General features: G+C 32.1%; 1 protein-coding gene across 11 annotated transcripts in view; it reads right to left on the bottom strand.

The window, feature by feature from the left end:
- The window catches only part of ptprea (protein tyrosine phosphatase receptor type Ea), a 189,084-nt gene that overhangs the window by 42,622 nt on the left and 120,385 nt on the right, over nt 1–26,077 (bottom strand). For 2 of the 11 annotated variants that reach the window (XM_087276917.1, XM_087276915.1), the window contains exons 3-6: nt 10,923–10,997; nt 8,266–8,362; nt 7,848–7,921; nt 307–396 (exon numbers count right to left, since the gene is read on the bottom strand). In XM_087276917.1, coding sequence (XP_087133043.1) covers nt 307–396; nt 7,848–7,921; nt 8,266–8,362; nt 10,923–10,992 — 331 coding nt within the window. In that variant the 5' untranslated portion in view covers nt 10,993–10,997. The other 9 variants (XM_087276920.1, XM_087276918.1, XM_087276923.1 and 6 more) reach the window with 7 other exon arrangements.

Below are 26,077 nucleotides of genomic sequence, written 5' to 3' on the forward strand. Positions count from 1 at the left end.
AACGCTTCTTTAACAACTACATCCTGTCAAACATTTGATCACAGTTGTTCACCAAGAAAAACATCCAAACAAACATGCCAACACCATCTTGTTTCAGCATGCTTTTATATAAGACACATACTGTAGGAATATTTTTAAAAATATAGGCATATACAAACGATTTGAAACAAGAAAGCCACAGGTGACCCTCGTAGCACCAAACGAAACCCACAACCACTGGATTAGAGGTTAGAGAAGGCGAGTTGTTAGATACAGAGTTTAGACAGCCAAATCTGTTCATAACACCACATATACTTTATACCAGACCTTCTGATGGCAAGCCAAGATCATCCTCATCCTCATCCTCATCCATATCCATATCCATATCCACATCCACATCCACATCTATATATTCCTCTATTCACAAACACACACATACATATAGACGTTAAACCAAGGTTGTGATTACCGAGGTTTTGGTCATTAAAAATCAATAAAAATTTGTATGTTAACTCCAAATTTGCGCCCTGGCCTCTATCCATCATGGCCTATTAGTCACCCCCTTATTGTAATTGGCTTCATCACTGTCTCCTCTCCACCAATCAGGTGGTGTGCAATATGGCTGCCATCACATCCAGGTGGATGCTGCACACTGGTGGTGGATGAGGAGATTCCCCAAAAATGTGTAAAGTGCTTTCAGTGTCCAGAAAAGCGCTATATAAATGTAAAAAATTATTATTATTATTATTATGAACTATGCACATAATTATAAAAAATAAGTTACGTGAACTTAACAGTTCTACGGTACAACTAAATTACTTACGTTTCTTAAGAAAAATCAACTTGTTACTTCTAAGGCAATGGAAAGTAAAGTTATTTTAAAGTTTAGTCTTAAAGCAATGTAAAAATGTTGACTCAACTTAAAATTGTAAGGCTACTTGCTTCAGAGCTTCTTAGGTTGAATAAACTTAAATCACTTGAGTCAAGTGCAGCACACTGTAAACAATGCTGGTTTGCACACAATTACTTCATGTTTGTCCAACACAAATCCATTAAGTAAAATTAATCATTTTTACAAATTTAAGTGGATTGAAAAAAAAATAAAATAAAGCACCCCCAACCCATAAAAAATGCATTGTTTCAACTTATTTTAAATAAGTAGTTTGAACAAGCTGCAAAAGTCATTTTTTTGAGTGTGCTTGGGTTAAAAGTTGTCAACACAAAAAAGCTGTGCAGCAAGTTGCCTTACAACTTTAAGTTGTCAACTTTTTTTTTAATAGTGTGGGATAGTTCACCCCCAAAAAAATGTAAAAACAAAAAAAAATCAACATTTTCTCACCAATTGCACACACTTTATGATTTTAAATGATTTTGTTGAACATAAAACAGTATATTCTAAACAATGTTGGAAAAAACTGCATTAACACTGAATAAAAACTGAATAAATATAGATTTACCCACATTTCATTAAGTAAATGAACAGAAATAATGATGGGCTGGAAATCTGCAGAAAATCTGCAAAATTCTGCGAGCGCAGATTCCGTCTGGGCCTAGGTATGATTCATCCAAAAATGTCATTTCTGTCTTAATGTAATGATGTATTCGCGACTGAGAAATCACACATGACGTGAGCTGCTGACTGTGAGCTGTTACCACAGAGAGGGCAGGCGCACGCCCTACTTTGTGGTAGACGTGCGCGCGTCTACTTTAGTGAACAGAACCTGCATAGGCTGTGAATAACAGGTAATAAAGTTGTAAATAACATTCAGTTTGTGGCACAGAGTGATCGTTTAGGAGCCGCGCTGGAAGTATGAACCGCACTAGGCAGTGAAAATGAAACTGAAAGCATGCGCATCATTTAAATAATCATATCGCATTTTAGAGTTATGATTACGACAAGCTTTTAATATGTTTTTCTTTCATAGCGAACACAGAGTGTTGTGCATGGAAATAAATGTTTAACTGTGTCAGTATACTTACTCTAGCCTATATAATGTTGAATATAATGCAAGAGGGAATCTGATAATGACAAATGTCTGATTTTACCAGTAGTAAAAAATGTCTAATAATGTTGGCAATGAAAAATGGCAAGCATATGTCTCAAACATAATAGTTAAAGTTTAGAATTATGAATAATTGTATTCTGATGTCATCACTTTACTGTGCATTAATGACCAGTACAAATCTAAAGTCTATTTAAGTCCACCATTCAAAGTCTACTTTTTGTATTTTAACCAACAGTAAACTTACACATAATATTATTAGTGCTGTTTTACCATATGTTTGAGAAATGACAATAACAATGGCCTATTCATATTACTCTTTATTTTACATCTATGGAATCATGAGAAAATCTTGATCTTGATTTTAAGCGAAAAAACTGATGTTCTCATTTTAGCCAGAATCGTGCAGCTCTACTATAGCAGTGAATGGCTATTTTTCCTCAAACTTTCTTCAGTATAATTTCCATTGTGTTCAATAGTGTGGAAGATGAATAAATGATCGGTCTCACTATATGAGGGTTTGAATTCCTGAAATCAATCTCCACAAATGTTCAGAATGTTTCAAACATTAAAATAATAATAAATAAATAAATAAATAAATAAATAAATAAATAAATAAATAAATAAAAATTAAGTAAACACATGTCAAAACAAAAGTTTAGTTTAACATGAAATCCAGTGTCATGTGTTTTTTGTGTATATAAAAATGTAGTTGTAGCATTTCGTATACACTATAAAATATATTAAATAAATGTGCTAATTTATGTTATTTATTCCACTTTGAAATGTTTTATGTCAAAAAATGTAAACGAAATGACTTATGGTCACACTTTACAATAAGCATTTTTAGTTTGTGTAGCTTTTTAAATATGCTAATTTATGTTAATGACCTCACTTTGAAACTGTTGATGTCAAAAAGGTCAAACAAAATGTCTTATCATTGACGTTTTAGTCATTTACAACAATATATTGTACAGGAAATAATCATTTAAATCCTAGTGTAGTATTCAAGCAGACAAAGGTGGCTCTGAGAGCTGAAAATAAGTCAAACCACTTCCTCTACAAAGGTTACATTTACCGCTGAATGCCAAAAACTATTTTACTGAATGTTGTGGTTTGAACACAAGCTAAAGTCTTATCGACTGCATGCTTGAAGTGTGTCGTTTGGCTCACAAAATATTCCTTGAGAGAGATTTCCGTCAGGATATTAGGAGAAAGAGAGCAGAGGAAGTCCATTACATAAATCTGTAAACCCTTTGACAGGGAACATAATCTCTGGCACAAAAAAGGTCTCTTTATAGAGGGATTTAGCTCCCAAAAAACTGAAATTTTGTCATTTAGTCAAATCTGAGATCATCTAGAGGAGATTAGTCTCAGTTTGAGCTCTGTTTAATCTGATCGGTGTCTAAGAAACATGGGCTTTCATATGGCTAACCGTGAGCCACAGCTTTTCTGTTAATTCAAGTAAACTCTAATAAAAGCAAACAGGAACAGTTGTTTAAAGAAGAAGCGTTCTTCCTCTTTCACATTGATTTAGTCATGTTTGAATTTGTTTGTTTTTTTTGAGGAAATATTAATAACTACAAAGTGTTGTGTTTCCCCTTTACAGCTCTGTATCCACGCAACAACATTCAACACTTTTAATATTATGATAACTGATCCTAAATTAGAAATGTGTCAGAATATTCTTTGTTTTGCCGATTAAATGTAGAATGAATGTAAATATTTAAAGAGAGAGATAAAAGTTGATTAAAGAGTAAATATAATTATTTAGTAAAAATGTAAGTTTGTTAATTATTGTGTTACCTTTGCATAACCATAATAAGAAATAAAAAAATAAAAAATCTTAAATTTTTTATTAATAATTTGTCCAACTGATCTGTACCCGAGCCCAATTCAGAGCACTCACACTTCTCAAACAATCCGGAAAACGAGTCTGGGCACGGTTCGGAAAGTATACTGTGAGTGCGATCTTACTTGTTTTATTTTAGCTAGAATAAAAGCAGTTTTTTTAATAATTCATAATTATTAGCCCCTTTAAGATATATATTTTTTGATATTTTTTTTTTATATTTTGTTATTTTGTGTGTGTGTGTGTATGTATATATATATATATATATATATATATATATATATATATATATATATATTGTGTGTGTGTGTTTGTGTGCGTGTGTGTGTGTGTGTGTCTATATACAGTTGAAGTCAGAATTATTAGCACCTTTCTGATTTTTTTGTGAAGTTTATTTAGAAACTATATTCGAGAGGATTACAAGCTTATGATTGCTTGCAGCTGGTCCTGCATTATTCAATTTATTATCCACCAATCAGACGCTTCCTAAGCCCCTATAAATACCCTGAGTTCCATATGACAGCAATCTTCATTTTAAAGAATCCCTCCTTCCACCCCTGCTCCTCATCCTTTCCTAGATGGATGGCACGGTGGCCCAGTGGTTAGCACTGTTGCCTCACAGCAAGAACGTCACTGGTTCTAGTCCTTACCAAGCCAGCTAACGTTTCTGTTTGGAGTTTACACGTTCTCCCCATGCTCACGTGTGGTTCCCCCCGGGTTCCCTGGTTTCCTCCCACCGTCCAAAAACATGCAACCTAAGTTAATTGACTAATCCAAATCGACACCATAGACATGCTCCTAGTAAATAGTTATCTCTAAAGAGCAATCATCATCAGTACTTTAACAACAACTGTAAAACAGAACCCATAATTAGGCCCACACGGAATCTGCGCGCATAAATTTAGAGAGTCTTAGCCCATTGTTGAGTGCATTTATTAACTTGTGTAACTATGTGTTAATTTAAATTTATTCAGTTTTTAGTGTAGACTAAATTAATTTCAGTAATGCTACTGACTAATTTGAAAACATTAATTCAATTTATTTACACTACAGTTTGTAAAGTAATATTTTCTGTGTTTTAGTAGATGTATTATATGAGAGACATGCATTGTTTAGCAAATAAGTGGATCTGTTTGCAATGTAAACATTAAATTAAATAAATTTAATTTACATTAAATAAAATGTTAAAAGTTCAAATATTTTATATATTACATTTTTAGTTACAATACTACCAAAATCATTACGTATATAGCCGCAGATTTATTTACGAAATTCTGTGCAGAAATAACAAAAAACGTCTCTGTCTGGCCCTACCTATAATCCTTAAGAAAGTATTTTAACACAATTACAGTCGTTGTATACTGATTCTAATCATTTTACCATATCAACTTTACCATATCAAACGCCATAACAACTAAAATATTACTCATAATCACTAAAAAGATGATTTTAACAATTACACGGTCATTGTATACTAATACTGAATAGCATGTGTGCCACACAATACCATAACAATTACAATATTACCCATAATCTTTAGGAAAATGACTTTAACACATTGTAGACTAAATAACACGTGTACCACACCAAAAAACACCCTAACAACTACAAAATCACCCATAACCATTAAAAAGACTTATTAACAAAATTTCAGTCATTGCATACTGATTCTGAATAACACATTACCATATTATCCATATTCATTGAAAAGATGATTTTAACATTGTTATTCAGTCATTGTAGACTAAATAACACGTGTACCACACCAAAAAACACCCTAACAACTACAAAATCTCCCATAACCATTAAAAAGAATAATTTAACACAATTTCAGTTATTGTATACAGATTCCAAATAACACATTACTATATAAAACACCATAAGAACTAAAATATTGCCCAAAAATATTAAGAAAATATTAAACACAATTACAGTCAGTGTATACTGATACTGAATAACACGTGTACCAAACAAAACCCCCATAACAGCTGTGTTTTAATCATTTTTATATCTGTTTAAATTATGTTTATTACCTGTTTTTATTTTCTTATACTTGTCTCTTTTGTTTCTGTTTATGTAAAGCATGTTGAATTGCCACTGTGTATAAAATCTGTTATATAAACAAACTTGCCTTGCCTAAAATATTATCCACATTCATTGAAAAGATGATTTTAACATTGTTATTCAGTCATTGTAGACTAAATAACACGTGTACCACACCAAAAAACACCCTAACAACTACAAAATCATCCATAACCATTAAAAAAATTAATTTAACCCAATTTTAGTCATTGTATACTGATTCTGAATAACACATTACCATACAAAACCCCATAACAGCTATCTGTTTTAACCATTTTTATATCTGTTTAACCATTTTAATATCTGTTTAACTACATTTATATCTGTTTTAACCATTTTTATATCTGTTTAAATTAGGCTTATTACCTGTTTTTATTTTCTTATACTTGTCTCTTTTGTTACTGTTTATATAAAGCATGTTGAATTGCCACTTTGTATAAAATCTGTTATATAAACAAACTTGCCTTGGCTAAAATATTATCCATAATCATTTAAAAGATGATTTTAACATTGTTATTCAGTCATTGTAGACTAAATAACACGTGTACCACACCAAAAAAACACCCTAACAACTACAAAATCACCCATAACCATTAAAAAGATTAATTTAACCCAATTTTAGTCATTGAATACTGATTCTGAATAACACATTACCATATTAAACACCAGAAGAACTGAACTATTGCCCATAATTATTAAGAAAATGATAAACACAATTACAGTCATTGTATACTGATACTGAATAACACGTGTACCAAACAAAACCCCCATAACAGCTGTGTTTTAATCATTTTTATATCTGTTTAAATTATGTTTATTACCTGTTTTTATTTTCTTATACTTGTCTCTTTTGTTTCTGTTTATGTAAAGCATGTTGAATTGCCACTGTGTATAAAATCTGTTATATAAACAAACTTGCCTTGCCTAAAATATTATCCATATTCATTGAAAAGATGATTTTAACATTGTTATTCAGTCATTGTAGACTAAATAACACGTGTACCACACCAAAAAAACACCCTAACAACTACAAAATCACCCATAACCATTAAAAAGATTAATTTAACCCAATTTTAGTCATTGTATACTGATTCTGAATAACACATTACCATACAAAACCCCATAACAGCTATCTGTTTTAACCATTTTTATATCTGTTTAACCATTTTAATATCTGTTTAACTACATTTATATCTGTTTTAACCATTTTTATATCTGTTTAAATTAGGCTTATTACCTGTTTTTATTTTCTTATACTTGTCTCTTTTGTTCCTGTTTATGTAAAGCATGTTGAATTGCCACTGTGTATAAAATCTGTTATATAAACAAACTTGCCTTGCCTAAAATATTATCCATATTCATTGAAAAGATGATTTTAACATTGTTATTCAGTCATTGTAGACTAAATAACACGTGTACCACACACAAAAAAAACCCTAACAACTACAAAATCACCCATAACCATTAAAAAGACTAATTTAACCCAATTTTAGTCATTGTATACTGATTCTGAATAACACATTACCATATTAAACAACATAAGAACTGAACTATAGCCCATAAATATTAAGAAAATATTAAATACAATTACAGTCATTGTATACTGATACTGAATAACACGTGTACCACACAAACCCCCATAACAGCTTAAATATTACCCATAATCATTAATAAAATGACTTTAACATTGTTATTCAGCCATTGCAGACTGAATAACACATGTACCACACACACACAAAACAAAAAAAAACCCTCTGCTCACTTCACGCGACATACAGCATCTCGAGACAACAGGAAGCCAAAAACAGCAGATCAGATAAAGTGAAACTTGCCACAACACTTCGCATCCCGTTCCAAAAAATGATAACCGATAGCTTTACTGTGCTTTCTGATCAAATCCTAAAGTCACAAACACAAGAAAATCAGTTTACCTTGCTCTTCCAGGATGCCATTAGGCACTTTCTTATCAACGGCTGTGATGACAGCTTTCCTCTGGTTTTTCAACCTGAGAAGACAAACAAAAAGGTCACACCGATCAAGACTAGACAACATGCGGGACGCTATCGCAATCTTAACTCAATCTCACCAACGAAAACTCGAGCTTTTTTTCATCTGTTTCTTCACAAAATGACACACACACACACACTCTCTCTACCACCTGAACCACGCACACATACACACACACACAAATCTGCGGCTTTGCTACAACAGTGTATGAATAAATATGTGTATGTGTGTGACAGCATGCCTCAGTTCCTGTCTCCTCCCTTTAATCAGAAAGGGGTGGAGCTTGTGGGCATGACAGGCTCACTGTATTTGTGTGTGTGTGCGTGTGTATTTGTGCCATACCTGAGGCAATACCAGGTCAGCAACCCTAGAAAAAGCAGCAAAACGGAGAGCCCCAGCAATATGGACAGGATGTGTGTGTTGAACGGCCCCGGGTCCCCTAAAGGAAGAAGGAGAGGCAGTTAAACCCACAGTGAACAAAAGAACAGGAAACTGGCCTGCGAACAGAGCCGCTGGAGCCGGAATGGCCACACTGAGCTGCTTTAAGTGAGGGATGGCAGACAGTCAAGTCCAAGGCATTATTAGTGATTTAATAGAGAGCCTGGTGCTGTTTTGACTGCGCCGATAAGCATCGCTCATTCATTTAACAGCAGGTTTGACAGGAATCACCCACTAAAGCCTGCGATCAGCACTTTACTGAGGCCCAAAATCACAGGCTGCGTAATCCATGGCAGATTTAACACAAATCCACACCAAACACATGATGCAGAAATGCTGATAAATGCTGTTCAACTATAAACCAGACCTGACCACAGAGTTTCCATGACTTTTCCAGTCGTTTGTGAGTAATGCCTACTCATTCAGTAATCATTTTATGATTATTAAATCATTTAATTTAAATAAATTATTAAAAGTTGTAGTTAACAGATATTTACCAGATATATAATATACATTAAATTAAAAATAAGTATATAAAATATAATAATTTACTATATATTTAAAAATGTCATATATATATATATATATATATATATATATATATATATATATAGATAGATAGATATATATAGATATATAAATAAATAGATAGATAGATAGATAGATAGATAGATAGATAGATAGATAGATAGATAGATAGATAGATAGATAGATAGATAGATAGATAGATAGATAGATAGATAGATAGATAGATAGATAGGTAGATAGATAGATAGATAGATAGATAGATAGATAGATAGATAGATAGATAGATAGATAGATAGATAGATAGATAGATAGATAAGGCAAGGCAAGGCAAGTTTCAAAGTGCTTTACATAAACAAGAATAAAAGAAAGTAAAAAAATAGTAAAAGTAAAAAATAAATAAAAACAAATAATAAAACTGATTAAAAAACATAAAAACAGGTCAAATGTGATATAAAAGAATGAAGAAGAAGAGAAAAAACATAATAGTGCAATCTGTCGGACGCAGCACAGTGCTCATTCAGTAAAGGCACAGCTGAACAGATGTGTTTTCAGTCTCGATTTGAACGTGCCTAATGATGGAGCACATCTGATCATTTCTGGAAGCTGATTCCAGCAGCGAGGGGCATAGTGGCTGAAAGCTGATTTACCCTGCTTTGACTGAACTCTTGGAACTTCTAGTTTATATGATCCTAAAGATCTAAGTGATCTGTTGGGTTTGTATTCAGTGAGCATATTTGTAATGTATTGAGGTCCTAGGCCATTTAGTGATTTATAAACCAGTAATAATACTTTAAAATCTATTCTGAATGAAACTGGGAGCCAGTGTAGAGACCTGAGGACAGGTGTGATGTGCTCGGATTTTCTGCTTCTGGTCAAAATTCTGGCTGCAGCGTTCTGGATCAGCTGCAACTGTCTGACTGTCTTTTTGGGAAGGCCAGTGAGGAGTCCATTACAGTAATCCACCCTGCTGCTGATAAAAGCATGAACAAGTTTCTCTAAGTCTTCACTGGAAACAAAGCATCTGATTCCTGCTATGTTTTTGAGATGATAGTATGCTGATTTACTAACTGCTTTGAGATGACTGTTGAAACTCAGATCTGACTCCAGAGTCACACCAAGATTTTTGACCTTATTTTTTGTTGTTAGATAGATAGATAGATAGATAGATAGATAGATAGATAGATAGATAGATAGATAGATAGATAGATAGATAGATAGATAGATAGATAGATAGATAGATAGATAGATAGATAGATACTGCATCAGAAACACCTCGCATAAGCGGTAATTCGTTTTTTTGTAATTTGGCGCAAAAGATAATATACTGTAATTCATAAATACACATAAATGTTTATAGGTTTAAAAAAAAATCTAAATATTAAAAACTTTCAAGGATTTAAGATTATGATGGCAGTTAAACGTGTCTTATCAGGCTTGTGAAAAGGGTCCATAATTATGCAACTATATCTACTACAGATATATAAAAATATAGAAATGATAAGAAAACAATTATTCATTAATTCATTTTCCTTCGGCTTAGTCCCTTTATTCATCAGGGGTCGCTTAATGAACTGCCAACTTATCCAGCATATGTTTTACACAGCGGATGCCCTTCCAGCCGCAACCCAGTACTGGGAAACACCCACACACTTACTTACATGCAAACAGTACGACCAATTCAGTTTATTCAATTCACCTATAGTGCACGTGTTTGAAAACTGGAGCACCCGGAGGAAACTAACATCAATACGGGGAGAACAAGCAAACTCCACACAGAAATGTTAACTGACCCAGCTGGGACTGGAACCAGCGACACTTGCTGTGAGGTGACAGTGCTAACCGCTGAGCAACTGTGTCGCCCGCAAAATGCAATTAATAAAACCATATTATAATACTGATTTTTTTTATTTATTTATGATTTATTTATTGGTTTTCTTAAGTTTAGGACTTGCAGAGAAAAACATTATTTTCATTATTAATATTATTAGTAGTAGAATTATCATTGATGTTAAACCTAAATAATAAGTGCTTACCATGATTGTTCTCTGTTGCGTTGGTTGTGACCTGTGGAGTTGTTACTGATAGGAACAAAACAAGGACCATTGTGTCTGCAAGAGAAGAAAACAAATCATTAAATTAAATAATTAAACAAGTTCCTTGAATAAGTCTCCACATTACAGCAATTTTTTACCAGACACCATCATTGCGCTACTTCTCCACTAGATGTCAGCAAAACCATTTAAAACAGCATTAGCACAATCGTTTCAAACCATTTATACTGAAAATTAAAACAGAGCTCTGGAAGAACTTATAAACATTCTCTCATCGATTAGATATGGTTATTTATTTTAATTTTTTCCCCTTTAGCGATTTTAGGCATCAGGCAAACAGTCAAGAGGCTTATAAACGAGATAAATAATCCACCCATGTGATTTTAAAAGGTGTTAAAACATAATCTGAACACGATTAAACTTAAATGTGTATTTTGGGGGGGGGGGGGGGGGAGCTGAATATTTAGGCTTGTCAGCGGCGTTTGCTCCACCCGTTATCTAAATATCACGTGACTCACACATTTAGAAGTGTAAATACATTAGATCTCACCTCCATGGCCTCACTCCCGCTCACACAAGAGCTGCCTTTAGGCATTTTACACTTTCACTTTCCTTTATTGTGTAATGTGGCTGTTTAAGCCTAAACTGCAAGGATACAGTCCAACGTTTCTTCAAATGGCGTTTTCCGTTTACCAAAATGCCTCAAATGCTTCAACTGACGTCCGAGAACAGGTCGTCACAATATCTTAAATATTCCCGCCGAAAAGGGACGGGATTTATAGCCATATGTGTGGTAAACGTGTTGGGTAAAGTTACTATTAAAAGTAATATATTATAATCGCATATCTAAATCTTTAATTTATTTTTATTTTTTATTAATATACAAAAGTGAGAATATATGTTTTCTTTTTATGTAAAGCCCCCGTTCCATAATCAACAAAACCAAACAAAAAATTCTCCCACAGCAAGGAAAATTCCTCATCAACATTCTCAATTATAAAAAGTGAGAAGTCTTTCCAAAGCAACTTTGAGTAATTGCATTGCCAAAAAAAGTGAACCAGGGACTCAGGTTGCTGCCCACAAAATGAACAATTAATATTAATATCTTATTTATATCTTAACAAAAAAAAGTATTGACTGGGTGTGTACGGTGAATAATTCTGAATGAAACTTCTTTTATCTTATTTGTAATTAGTTATTTGGGATAAGCCCTATTTTTTGTTCCAATCAATATCCGAAACATATCTAAATCTTTAATGCTTTGACTTATGTCCTGATAAATGACGTCACAATGTCTGTAGGGATGGGGTCAAGCCATATCTGTTATAAACAGTTGTGGGAAAAGTTAGGCCTTCTTTTAAATCCAACTTATTATAATTGTAAGCATATCTTATTAAATGTTTTATCTGATGTCCTGAGAAAAGACAACACATTATCTGAAATTTAAATAAATCCCATCAAAAAAGGAGCAAGATTTGTAGTAAAACGTTGTTGGGTTTATATACTTTTAAAAGCAATTTATTGCATATTTAAGCATATATATATATATATATATATATATATATATATATATATATATATATATATATATATATATATATATGTATATATATATATGTATGTATATATATACGTGTATATATATATATATATATATATATGTATATATATACATATATATATATATATATACATATATATATATATATATATATATATATATATATATATATATATATATATATATGTATATATATATATATATATATATATATATATATATATATATATATATATATATATATATATATATATACACACATATATATATATACATATATATATATATATATATATATATATATATATATATATATATATATATATATATATATATATATATATATGCTTAAATATGCAATAAATTGCTTTTAAAAGTAATATATATATTATTCTAAATAAATAACAAAAATTAATCCTTAATGTCTCTAGAAAATAATTTAAAGACACAACTGGAGTGATGCTAAGATAATTTAAGAAATTTTTCGTGGATAAATATTAATTTTCATAGAATGAAATTCTATAGACAATTCAATAGAAAAAAATATATTTTATAAAATCTGTTGTGTGTCGCCCTAGACTTTTGCATATAAAGTAAATCGTATCTCAAAGCATTTACCGGGGCACTGGCGATTTTTACTGGGGCACGTAAATGGGGTCTAGCGACGCCCCTGATGTATAGTAAACATAAATTGTAATAAATCCTGTAGCATACTTTAGTTTAGTACCGTAAATTATGCTGTAACGCAGTATAATATACCTATAGTATTGGATAGTTTGCATATACTACAATAGTTGTCGTATTACCACAGCAATGGTAATCACAACAGATTATTTCAACTATTGGCAAAAACACTACAGTATTTACTATAAATTACAATAGTACTTTTTGCCTGCTTTTTGTTTAGTCAGCTTTCAGGCTTTAAAACACATATGTGTAGTTAGTTGTTAAGAGTATCTGAGCTAAAGGCTGTAAAGGCTCCACCCAATTCTGTAAAGGGGGTGGGGAGCAACAGCTCATTTACATTTAAAACGACACATACAGAAACAGCATGTTACTGCTTCCACCCCCCCAAAAAACAGGATATATGAAATAATTAATCATCCAAGACATATTGTGACATTATGAAGACACCTAAGGCTTATATTTTTTATTGCACCTTCTAAAAAGAAGCCTTATAAAAAATGCTAAAGTATTTTATAGCAAATATTGTGGTGTTTTTGATAGGAAAGTATTGTAATTAATCTATTGTGGTAATTATACATTTGTTATGGTAACACAACAACTATAGCCATATAAACAAATGACACAATACCAGTTTTCACCACAACGTTTACTGTAGTAAAAACTAAAGCATATTACATTAATTTAGCAGTTTCCTACAATCAAAGTAAGCTCCAGAATTCAGTAACAGTCGTAAATAATATAATATATAAACAGTCTAATGCACAGCTATAGTATGGTTCAAAAACACTTCTGCAAGGTGCAAATTATTACATAACAAGCAAAATTAGAAAGGTTAATGTTATTAATATAATTGCAAAAGACTTAACAGCAACCTAATCTGTTCTTCAATCCCAAACTCAAAGAAAATGTTAGAGCGATTCTTGATGGAATAAATAGACTAAGCCGGAGAAACTGATAGTGTGTATCTGTATCTGGAGGGCAGACGTCGTGGGCTTCTTCTGGACAGGAAGAGCCATGAGGATTCATTCAATCTCGACTCGGCTATCAGTGCTGCTGGATAGAGATAAAAACACCCACGCCAGACACTGAAGCTCTTCATTGAGCAAATCAAGTGGGCGCCGCTGCTAATTCACTAAAGCAGCGATACACATATAACATAACAGACACCCGATACAGATGAAGAAACCACTGACACTTATACAATCCTGTAGGTGTTTGAACACTGAGACCGGCGGAACAGCAGAGAAAAGTAAGGCAAGTTCAGACGAAGTTCAAGCTGAAACTATTTCAGATATTTTTCTAGTGATTGCATGATTAACATACACTTTTCATGAGCTCTTGTAAATTTGAACTGAATGGCATATCTGCACTTTACATTAGAATCTTCAGATTCAGATTACACAGAACTTCATTGCTGCTTTTTCTGTGTCAAATGATTGTTTAGAAATCATTTAAATGTGTTGATTATAAGATGATCAAAAAAAAAAACATCATCTGGTAGAAATATACACGTCTTTTTAGGATTTTTTTAGAAAAACAGCATTTATTTAAATTATAGTAATGTATTGACATTTGAAAGGTAATGTATTTTGGGCCAATTTAAAGATGAATAATTATAATAATACTACTAATACTAATTAAAAAACAATAATAAAAAAAAACACCCTTTACTGGTCTTAAAAATTGCCTAAAACTCCTTTAAAATCAAAGAAAATCCTAAACCATAACCAGAAAATTTTGTCAAACAAACCCGAATAATACTATGACTACTAGTAATTAAGTAATAAAATAAAATAAAATAAAATAAAATAAAATAAAATAAAATAAAATAAGATAAGATAAAATAAAATAAAATAAAATAAAATAAAATAAAATAAAATATAATATAATAAAATATAATATATGTGACGGAGTGAACCCAGAGTTGGCTCACTACAAGGCGTGGGAGGCCTGAATGCCAAAAATAAACAAAAATAAATAAATAAATAAATAAATGAATAAATAAATAAATAAATAAATTATATATATATATATATATATATATATATATATATATATATATATATATATATATATATATATATATATATATATATATATATATATATACACACACACACAGTGTCCCTAAAAATCACAAAAAAATATGTACCAAACATATATATACAAAATTACAAAGCTTCAAATCAACAAAATAAAATATAAAGACAAATATATACAACGCAAAAATTATCAGAAAAAAAAACAAGTCAAACGTAACCACTGTATACAAGTATCCACTTACTGAAAGTTGCTCATGGCTTTTCCACAGCACGCTCGCTCGCCATGTTAACTGATCCCGAGCTGGAGTCTGGGGTCTTTCTTTATACACCAGACTCCGCCCATCAATTGGCGTAAGCCATTTAGGTATGTATCTAAAGTATATCTCCTTTAAACTTGCCTTAACAGCATCTCTTTAAACATGAAACATTCACGTCTGCTTAACAGACAATTAAATACATAAAACATTAAACACCTATAACCATTAACAACTGTCCTCCTGTTTAACAGGACAAACAACAACGCTGGTTGTACCCACATAAACACAAATGGCCGTCTGAGACGGAGGGGAGAAGTCTCACTTCTCCACAACATATTTATAATTTTACGCATCTAAAACACTTTATTTTATTTTCAGGGGACCTTTAAAACACATACAGTACATGTGTAGTTTGATATTAGAGTATCAGAGGCAAAGACTGTAAAGGCTCCACCTTTTTCGTAAAGGGTGCAGGGGTCAACATCTCATTTATATTTAATGAGACACAGAAACAGCTGTTCCACTAAAATAAATTTATATTTATAGCATGAAATATTAAATAATCCATGTCATATTGAGCTAAAGTCTTACTGGGGAAAAAATTGTTGAATCAACTTAACGTTTTTTAATCATTTTAACTTGCATCCATCAAACTGACAAAAATATTCAGTTAAACATTTTATAGCTAACAAAAATAGTTGAAAACTAATTAAATAATTAAAATAAGTTAATAAAGTTATAATATACCTGATAATACACTGTAAAAACATTAGGATCCACAAAATTAATTTGTGTTAGGACAACATGAAGGAATTGAGTTAACTTATTCATACATTTAATAATTTTCTTTTTGGCCTAGCCCCTTTATTAATCAGGGATCGCCACAGTGGAATGAACCGTCAACTTTACGCAGCAGATGCCCTTCCAGCTGCAACCCATCACTAGGAAACACCCATACACACTCATTCACACACACATTTTGAACAATTTAGCTTAGCACCTGGAGGAAACCCACGCCAACACAGGGAGAGCATGCAAACTCCACACAGAAATGCCAAGTGACCCAGCTGAGACTCGAACCAGCGAGTTTACTAATTAGTTTTTTACAAATTTTAGTGGATTGAACATAAAACAATTAAGCTGTCCCCCCAAAAAAATCAAGAATTTAGTTGTTTCTGCTCATTTTAAAAAAGTAGTTTGAACAACAGCAAACCTCCTTTTTTGAGTGTATATAAAATATATAAGCTGCAACTTGATTGTGCATTAAAAACAAACAGAAGTGTTACATTACTAGTGTTCACCAGCCTTTCCCTAGGTAACCTGCTTTATTCATCAGCCTATATTTGTAATAAAGTGCTCTCTGGATCAGCCGCTGTGATAAAGCCTGACCAAATGCTGCATTTTTCCACCGTCTCCTAGAGCAGGCTGGACTGCAGACAGTGCAGGAGTATTAGAGTCAATACAACATCCCACTGCAATTAATAAAGAGCCGAGAGCTGCCTGCAGCCCACAGAGACTGATGGCAGAGATTTAATGAGAAGAAATCACCCTCTCTGGTTCATCCACTACGAGGCCTGGAAATCACAGGTATGCATATATTGCCTTTAATTTAATTTTTTTTATTTTTCAAACATTTCAAATTTATTGTTTAACATAGCAAGTAATTTCTTACAGTATTTCCTATAATATGTTTTTTTTTTTTCTGGAGAAAGTCTTTTTTATTTTGGCTAGAATAAAAGCAGTAATCATTTAACCATTTAAGGTCAATATTATTAGCCCCCTTAAGCAATATTTTTTTCAATTGTCTACTGAACAAATCATCCTATACAATGATTTTCCTAATTACCCTAACTTGCCTAATTAACTAGTTACAGTAAGCCTAGGCCCACACGAAATCTGCGCACAGAATTCCGCAGATTTTCCACTGATTTTTAGCCCATCATTAATTCTGCTTATTTACTTGAGTAAATGTGTGTAAATCTATATTTATTCAGTTTTTAAATTAAGTACAGTAGTATTAAGACTACAGGTGACTGTGCCTTCTGTGTGGTGGCCCCACGGCTCTGGAACTCTCTAACGACAGCACTGAGAACTCTGGGATCTGAACTTTTTAAAAAGCATTTAAAGACACACCTTTTTGGTCAAGCTTTTATTTAGCAGTATTAGTGTTTGTGTATTTGGATTTTTAATTAGTTTTAATATGTTTTAACATGCCTTCTTTTATTGTCATGTGTTCTCTTGTTTTCTCTTATTGTAAAGCACTTTGTTACTCAATGTCTGGGAAAGGTGCTATATAAATAAACCTTAACTTACTTATTATTGTGAAAATGTTCATCTGACTTATGTACAATGCAGTTTGTGCAGTAATATTTTCTGTCTTTTAGATATATTATATGAGAGACTTGCTTTGTTTACCAAATAAAGTGAATCTAATTGGATTTGCTTTTTAAATAAAAAAAATTAAAGTTAAAAATACAATATTTTTTATTTCACATATTAAGGTTTTAGTAATTATACTTCCAAAATAACTCTGCAGAAATCTGCAGATTTTTACCAAAATTCTCTGCAGATATAGCAAAAAACATTAGCAGATTCCGCCTGGCCCTACCTATAACTCACACTTTAAGCTGAACACTAGTATCTTGAAAAATATCATCATGGCAAGATAAACGAAATCAGCTATTTAAAATTATTTATAATGGGTAAAACTATTATAAATGTGTTGAAAAAAATCTTCTTTCCGTTAGTTGAACAATTCAACTGTATATAGTGCTAAGTGAGAATACAGATATGAGAATACAGAATAATATTTTCTAAAGGATGCTTTACCATAATATATTTGTGCATATACAATAGATTAGTCAGTACCAAAGCCAAACTTTAATCTAAACTTAAAAAAAAGACCAGTCCAAACATTAGTACACCTAAATTAAGAGGAAATTAAATCAATTATAATAAAATAAATAAATAAATGAAAATCAATGGAAACCTAAAAAATATCAAATTTCAAAATGTTTTTCTTTCTTTCTTTTTTCTTTGCAAAAACTCATTTGAATTTATATCTACACTGAAAAAGTATAGATATTTATTGCATTTACTAAATTTAAGGTAAGTGGTTGCAAATAATGTATATTTGCTGAATTTAAACAAACGAGTCCTCAATTTATTCATTCATTCATTTTCTTGTCGGCTTATACCCTTTATTAATCCGGGGCGCCACAGCAGAATGAATCTCCAACTTATCCAGCACTTTTTTACGCAGCGGATGCCCTTCCAGTCGCAACCTATCTCTGTGAAATATCCACACACATTCACACACACTCATACACTATCTACCACATGTCTTTGGACTGTGGGGGAAACCGGAGCACCCGGAGGAAACCCACGCGAACGCAGAGAGAACAAGCAAACTCCACACAGAAACGCCAACTGAGCCAAGGATAGAACCAGCGACCGAGCAACCTTCTTGCTGTGAGGCAACAGCACTACATACTGCGCCACTGCGTCGCCATGAGTCCTCAATTTAATTTGTTTGAATTCAGCCCATATAAATAGTTTGCAACCACTTACTTTAAACATGCCCTATAATGAAAATCTGTGCAAACCAAGGAATAATAAGAGATCAGTATATGGAAATGGACAAACGATGAGCCTCAGAGACCATTGTTTACTCAATATCAAGCAAATTCTGCGACTGTAAAACCCCAATGTACAACGGGCCAATCAGAGATCAGAACAAACTGTGATGAGACTCAAGGGCCATGCCCTCCATATTTGCATGTATGACTACTTTAGGTCATTCATCCAGACCTAATGTCATCAGGGGAACTCAGACTCATGTACCTCTGAGATCATTAATATGCACACCTTAGGTGGTGTTTGACAAGCAACTTCTTCTAGTGAGTACGTTAACATGGACATCAATAATCCGATTTTAATACGATACCAGACAATAGTCTGATTAAGAGTCTATCGTGTAAACATGAAAACAATCGTGTGAAAACTATCGTGTAAACAAATGATTCTTGATTAATTTAATCCGATTAAGGTCATAATCTTACCAAACAGAAATGGAATTTAGACATGTGGAGTATGCAGATTTTAGTCGCACTACTGAAGCGCAGTACAGTAACACTGCAATCAAACTATTACCAGATAGGATTTTCACCACATTTTGCAACAGGAGAGTCTATACACAAACAGCTGACTCTATTCTCTGCTCCTACCAAGTCAGTGAAGGACCACAGACACCTGCATCACGAAATGCAGAGTTTTTCCCCCCCTATACGACATGTGGTATTAAATTCCATTAAAACAACACTCTTCCAGCAGTTCATACTCGCATCCAGTAACTCGTTTATCATGGGAGGCATGCATGAAATGTTCCTGAATGAAATTAAAAGTGCCAAACTGCAGTTAAAGTCGACAAATTAAAAATTAAACACCCGAAATTACATGAACCTCCAGAGGAAATGTGGATAGCTTGATGAAACAACGACCTTAATCATGAAAATAACATTCAAAGAGCAACTCCTGTAAACACCTTAATCATATTATAGTCTTATTCAGATTGAGGCAAATTAATCGATTACTGACTTCCATGAAAACTTGGTCATTGATAGATTGCCTCCATTAGTTATTTTAAAGCTTATATTTAATTTAATATGTGGGACTTTTATTTTGGAAACGCAACCGCAAAATGTTTACTACGCGTTACTGGACACTGACATGTGCTTCAGGATGCAAAATGCATGATTTACAGATTATACATTTATTCAGCTCGACTCCCAAGAGGCATACGGTATGTTAAATTAATGAATAAAGAAATAATTAGGTAAATAAGTAAATAAACAAATAAGAAAATAAATATGTAAATAAATAAATTAAAAAGTAGATAATTTTTAATGTAAAATGTTTAATAAGTAAATAATTAAATAAGTAGGTAAATAAATGAATTAATTAATAAATAAATAGTTAGATAAATAAGTGCATAAATAAGAAATAAAATATAATCAAATAAATATGTAAATAAGTAAATAAATATATAAATGAATTATTAAATAATTATGTAAATAAGTAATTATATAAGTAAAAAATGGATAAATAAATACATATGTAATTTAGTAAATGTGTCATTAAATAAGTAATTATATATGTAAAAACAATTAAATAAACAAGCAAATAAATAAAGAAGTATTAAGTAAATAAGTAAAGAAGTTTTAAAAATGTTTAATAAGTAAATAAATACATATTGTTAAATAAATATGTAGGTTTATTTGCATTTATTTGTGTTTCATTGCATGTTTTGTTAAAGAAACGGATAAAGCATGCATTTTCAAATGAGGGTGTACTCATTTACGCTGAGCACATTATATATAACATCGGATAATGCACGCGTGGACAGCATGTGAGTTCATGCATATAAATACACAGAGTCTTGAAATTTAGCATGTGGTTTTTGTCCTGAGGGATTTCTAGACGTCTCGGTGGAGATTCCTGGGTGTGAGATGCATTCAAGGACACAGCGGGGACAAGCATCCCCTTAATGACAGTGCAGTTACACACACACACACACACACACACTTAGCACCTGCACATTGGTGTGTTTTGTAAGGCCACAGCGGGGAATTGTTAAAGTAAGTGGGGCAAAATCAGTGACACACATAAATCTTGTGTCGCCACACTTTACGGCAGCCAATGGACTCCCAAATGGGTTTGACGAATCTGTGTCTCTGCAGTTCCAGTGTGTTAATAAACTGCAAGCTGCTATATGGGTCACATATACATTTCGACAAAATAAATAGCTCCAATTTTTATTAAGTGTCCTTAACTACTGTGTACATTATTCAAAATATAAATACAAAGTACTTAAAGTGTTGGAGAACATTTCTGGTGCTCTTGAGGTGAGATACGGGTTGGGTTAGAAACAGGTTTGGTGGTCTGGGTACGTTTAAGGGTGGGTTACGGTGTAAGAAATAGTTAACAGTGTAATTATAAATGGAGTTACAGAAATTAATTAGATATCAATCATAATTACAAGTACAATGTAACAGATGTATTTAGACAGTAAGTACATTGTAACAGTTTATTAATTTCAGTGTAAGTACATGTTAGTTAAGGACACAATATAAAGTGGGACCACATACATTATTACATTTTTAAAAAGCTTATGTATTTGCTTGTTAGAAAAGGATGAACACTATGTTGATGCTGTAAGTTTGTCAAACTGCACCTAATTTTGCCAAAAAAAAAAAAAAAAAAAAAGATTATTTATCGGCCACTTTATTAGGTACACCTTACCCCCTTTTGCCTTCAGAACTGCCCTAATCCTTCATGGCAGAGATTCAACAAGGAACTGGAAATATTCTTCAGAGATTTTACTCCATATTGACATGATAGCATCACGCAGTTGCTGCAGATTTGTCGACTGCACATCCATGATGCCAAGTTTCTCTATTGGATTGAGTTCTGGTGACTGTGGAGGCCATTTGAGAACAGTGAACTCATCAAGAAACCAGTCTGAGATGATTCGCGTTTTATGACATGGCGCGTTATCCTGCTGGAAGTAGGCATCAGAAGATGGGTACACTGTGGTTATAAAGGGTGTACGTGGTCAGCAACAATACTCAGGTAGGCTGTGGTGTTGACACGATGCTCAATTGGTACTAATGGACCCAAAGTGTGCCAAGAAAATATCCTCCACACCATTACACCACCAACAGCAGCCTGAACCGTTGATACAAGGCAGGATGGATTCACGCTTTCATATTGTTGACGCCAAATTCTGACCCGACCATCCAAATGTTCAGAAATCGAGACTCATCAGTCCAGGCAACATTTCTCCAATTCTCTATTGTCTAATTTTGGTGAGCCTGTGTGTTGTAGCCTCAATTTCCTGTTCTTGCCTGACAGGATTGGCACTCGGTGTGGTCTTCTGCTGCTGTAGCCCATCACCCTTAAGGTTGGACGTATTGTGCATTCAGAGATGCTCTTCTGCAGACCTCGTGATTATTTAATAATAATAATAATAATTCCTTACATTTATATAGCGCTTTTCTGGGCACTCAAAGCGCTTTACACACAATGGGGGGATCTCCTCATCCACCATCAGTATTTGAATTACAGTATAGCCTTTCTAGGAACCAGTCTGGCCATTCTCCTCTGAACTTTAGCATCAACAAGGCATTTGCGCCCACAGAACTGCCGCTCACTGGATATTTCCTCTTTTTCTGACCATTCTTTGTAAATCCTAGAGATGGTTGTGCTTAAAAATCCCAGTAGATCAGCAGTTTCTGAAATACTCAGACCAGCCCATCTAGCACCAACAACCATGCCACATTCAAAGTCACTTAAATCATCTTTCTTCTCCTTTCTGATGCTTGGTTTGATCTGCAGTAGATCGTCTTGACCATGTCTAAATGCATTAAGTTGCTGCCATGTGATCAGCAGATTAGAAATTTGCGTTAACAAGCAGTTAAACAGGTGTACCTAATAAAGTGGCCGGTGAGTGTATATTGCGCATATATATATATATAATAAATAAAAGTAATTTGTACCCAGAAAAACTAAAATTAAAAACCCAATAAAGTCTCCTTCACTGATGTTTGTTGTTTGTTCAAACGACATATTTAAAATGAGCTGAAACAACACAGTTCTTCAGTAGTTCTTTATGGATAACCTAATTGTTGTATGTTCAATCCACTTAAATTTGTAAAAACTAATAAGCTAACTTAATTACGTCATGTTGTCCCAACATAAATGAATTGCGGGGAATCGCATTTTTTTCAGCGGTGTCCCAGAATGCCCTTCCTCAGGAGCATGTGATGCGGGTTTCTCTCTGGTGGTCAGGAGTGCTCAGTCTTTGCCCCTAGCATGTAGGGCACTTCAGAGTCATTATTGTAAATAGGTCATGGGGTAAAACTGGCAGACAGCCTCCTTTTATATCCAAGACATGTGCAGATCAACCCGTCTCCAACATGTGCCGGAAACTGCCCTGGATGCACTCGTCCGATTAAATGGTAAGTGAGACCATATCTGTGTGCGTGTGTGTGTTTGAGAGAGAGAGAGAGCTGCTAACCATGAATTAATGACGCTCTGCCGTGGGGTTTTTCAGCCCACACAAAAGCTCTCTGTAAATGAGGATATCGCTGTCTTATGCAATCAGAAGAGAGTAAATGTGCAGTTGTTCTTGTGTGGGTTGAATGTGGGTCTGAGCAAATACACAGCACACCTGAAGGCTGACGGACGACAGTGAGACTAGCTACAAAAAGCTAGTGCGCATGATAATAAAGAATGCAGATATTTCAATTGGGATGGAATAAAAGAGGATTTTAGTTACTTTCGATGAAAATATTTACTGGGTAGAATGCAAAATATTAGACTGAGGAGTGCTGATGTGATTTATTTAGCATACAAAATACAGTGCAATATTTTACAATATTTTGAATTGTAATAATGTTTTATTGTCATTACTTGGTCATTTAAATGCTTTGTTTTAACCAATAAATATTTAGATATTTTGTGCACCCTTTCAAATATGAAAAACTTACATATTCTTTAAATTAAATAACATTTATATAAAAAAGTAAGTAATTTTGTAAATAAATAAATACAAAAACAAATAAGTAGATAAGTAAATAAGTATTTTTTTTCAAATGTTTAATAAGTAAATAAATAAATAAATAGGTAGGTAAATAAATATATAAATAAGTAAGAAAATAAATAGGTAAAAAAGTAAATAAATAAAGAAGTATTCAAGTAAACATGTTTTAAAAATGTTTAATAAGTAAATGAATAAAAATATATACAAATAAATGAATGAATAAAAAAGTAAACAAATAAAGAAGAAAACAAGTATGTATGTAAATAAACAGGTAAATAAATATAGAAATAAATTATTAAATAATAATGTAAAAAGTAATTAATAAAATTAAAAAAGTTAATAATTATGTAATTAAGTAGATATGTCATTAAATAAGCAACTAAATAAGTAAAAAAAGCAATTAAATAAATAAGTAAATAAACTAAGAAGTAAATAAGTAAATAACTAAAGAAGTTTTAAAAAAGTTTAATAAGTAAATAAATAAATAGTTAAACAAATAAATAGGTAAATAAATAAATGAATGAATAAATAAGTAGGTAAATAAATTAATTAATAAATAATTAAACAGGTAAATAAGTAAATAAACAAAAAAGAAAACCACTAAATAAATAAGTAAGTTAATAACTAAATAAACAATTAAATAAATAAGTAATTAAATAAGTTAATAGTAAATAATTAAATAGTTATGTAATTAAGTAAGTAAATATGTCCTTAAATAAGTAAGTAAAGCAGTTAAAAAGCAATTAAAAAATATGTTATTTAATAAAGAAGTAGAGAGGTAAATAAGTAAAAAAAAGTTTTTAATAAAATAAAATGTTCAACAAGTAAATGAACAAATAAATTATTTAATTAATTAATAAGTAGGTAAATGAGTAAATAAAAAAGAAAGAAAAAAGTAAACAAGAAAGAAAGTAAATAAAAGAAGTAAAAATATGTTTTAAAAAGTTTAATAAGTAAATTAATAAATAGTTAAATAAGTAAATAATTATATACAATTATTTAAAAATTATGTAAATAAGTTTAAAAACAAAACAAGTAAATAGTTTAATATTTATGTAATGAAGTAAATATGTCATTAAATAAGTAATCAAATAAGCTAAAAAAGCAAATAAATACATAACTGCATATATCTATGTTATTATTATATTATTATTATTATTATTATTATTATTATTATTATTATTATTATTATTAAGTGTAAAGTAAAATATAGTATAGGTAATGTCCAAGATTTAGACACTAATAGCAATGTACATAAAAATGAATATTTATTTTAGTATTTATAAAGCAAAATGGTACTCCCATCTGGGTATACATAAGCAACACTATGACGAGGTCTCATTCGCTAATGTTAAGACATCAGTTAACATAAATTTTGTTAAACAATAATTTGTTTTCACTTTACTTATCATAAACCTTTTCTAATTTTCATTAATAAACATGTATTCTCTGTCCATGTTTATAGCAATTAAATGAATGCTTTAAATGATGTCAAATATAAGATTTAGATTTTAGTGATGTCTAACAAGAAAAAAATGATCATGAATTAAGGTCAACAAATGTGTAGCCTGTATATCCTGTACAGTGTCTCCATGTAGACTGTTGACTGTACAGTAATTATACAGATTTCAGGATTTGTTTACTATATGAGAAACACACACATCATTACACAGCGTCAACACACACTGTCATCAGCAGCTTATGGTCAAATGGCTCACGTCTGTTTCTACTGAAAAACACACCTGAGGAGAATGCAAATTAAAAAAAAACACACACTTACAGTTTGCCATTTCCATTTGGAGAAGATGTACAAGTCAATAGGATATACTGTAGCAGACGTCCGGATTCAAGTGCACAGTTTTCATGCACACTTAACATGTCAGTGCACGTGTGTGAGCTGAAAAATGCATGTGCTTTGGTTCAAGACTAAAACAGAATGGTTTAAAGCTGAAGAAGTGTGAACGTTGTGCGCCACGAGAGTCGCATAC

Source organism: Danio rerio, chromosome 12, assembly GCF_052040795.2.
Source record: "Danio rerio strain M-AB ecotype USA chromosome 12, GRCz13ab, whole genome shotgun sequence".
Lineage (NCBI taxonomy): Eukaryota > Metazoa > Chordata > Actinopteri > Cypriniformes > Danionidae > Danio > Danio rerio.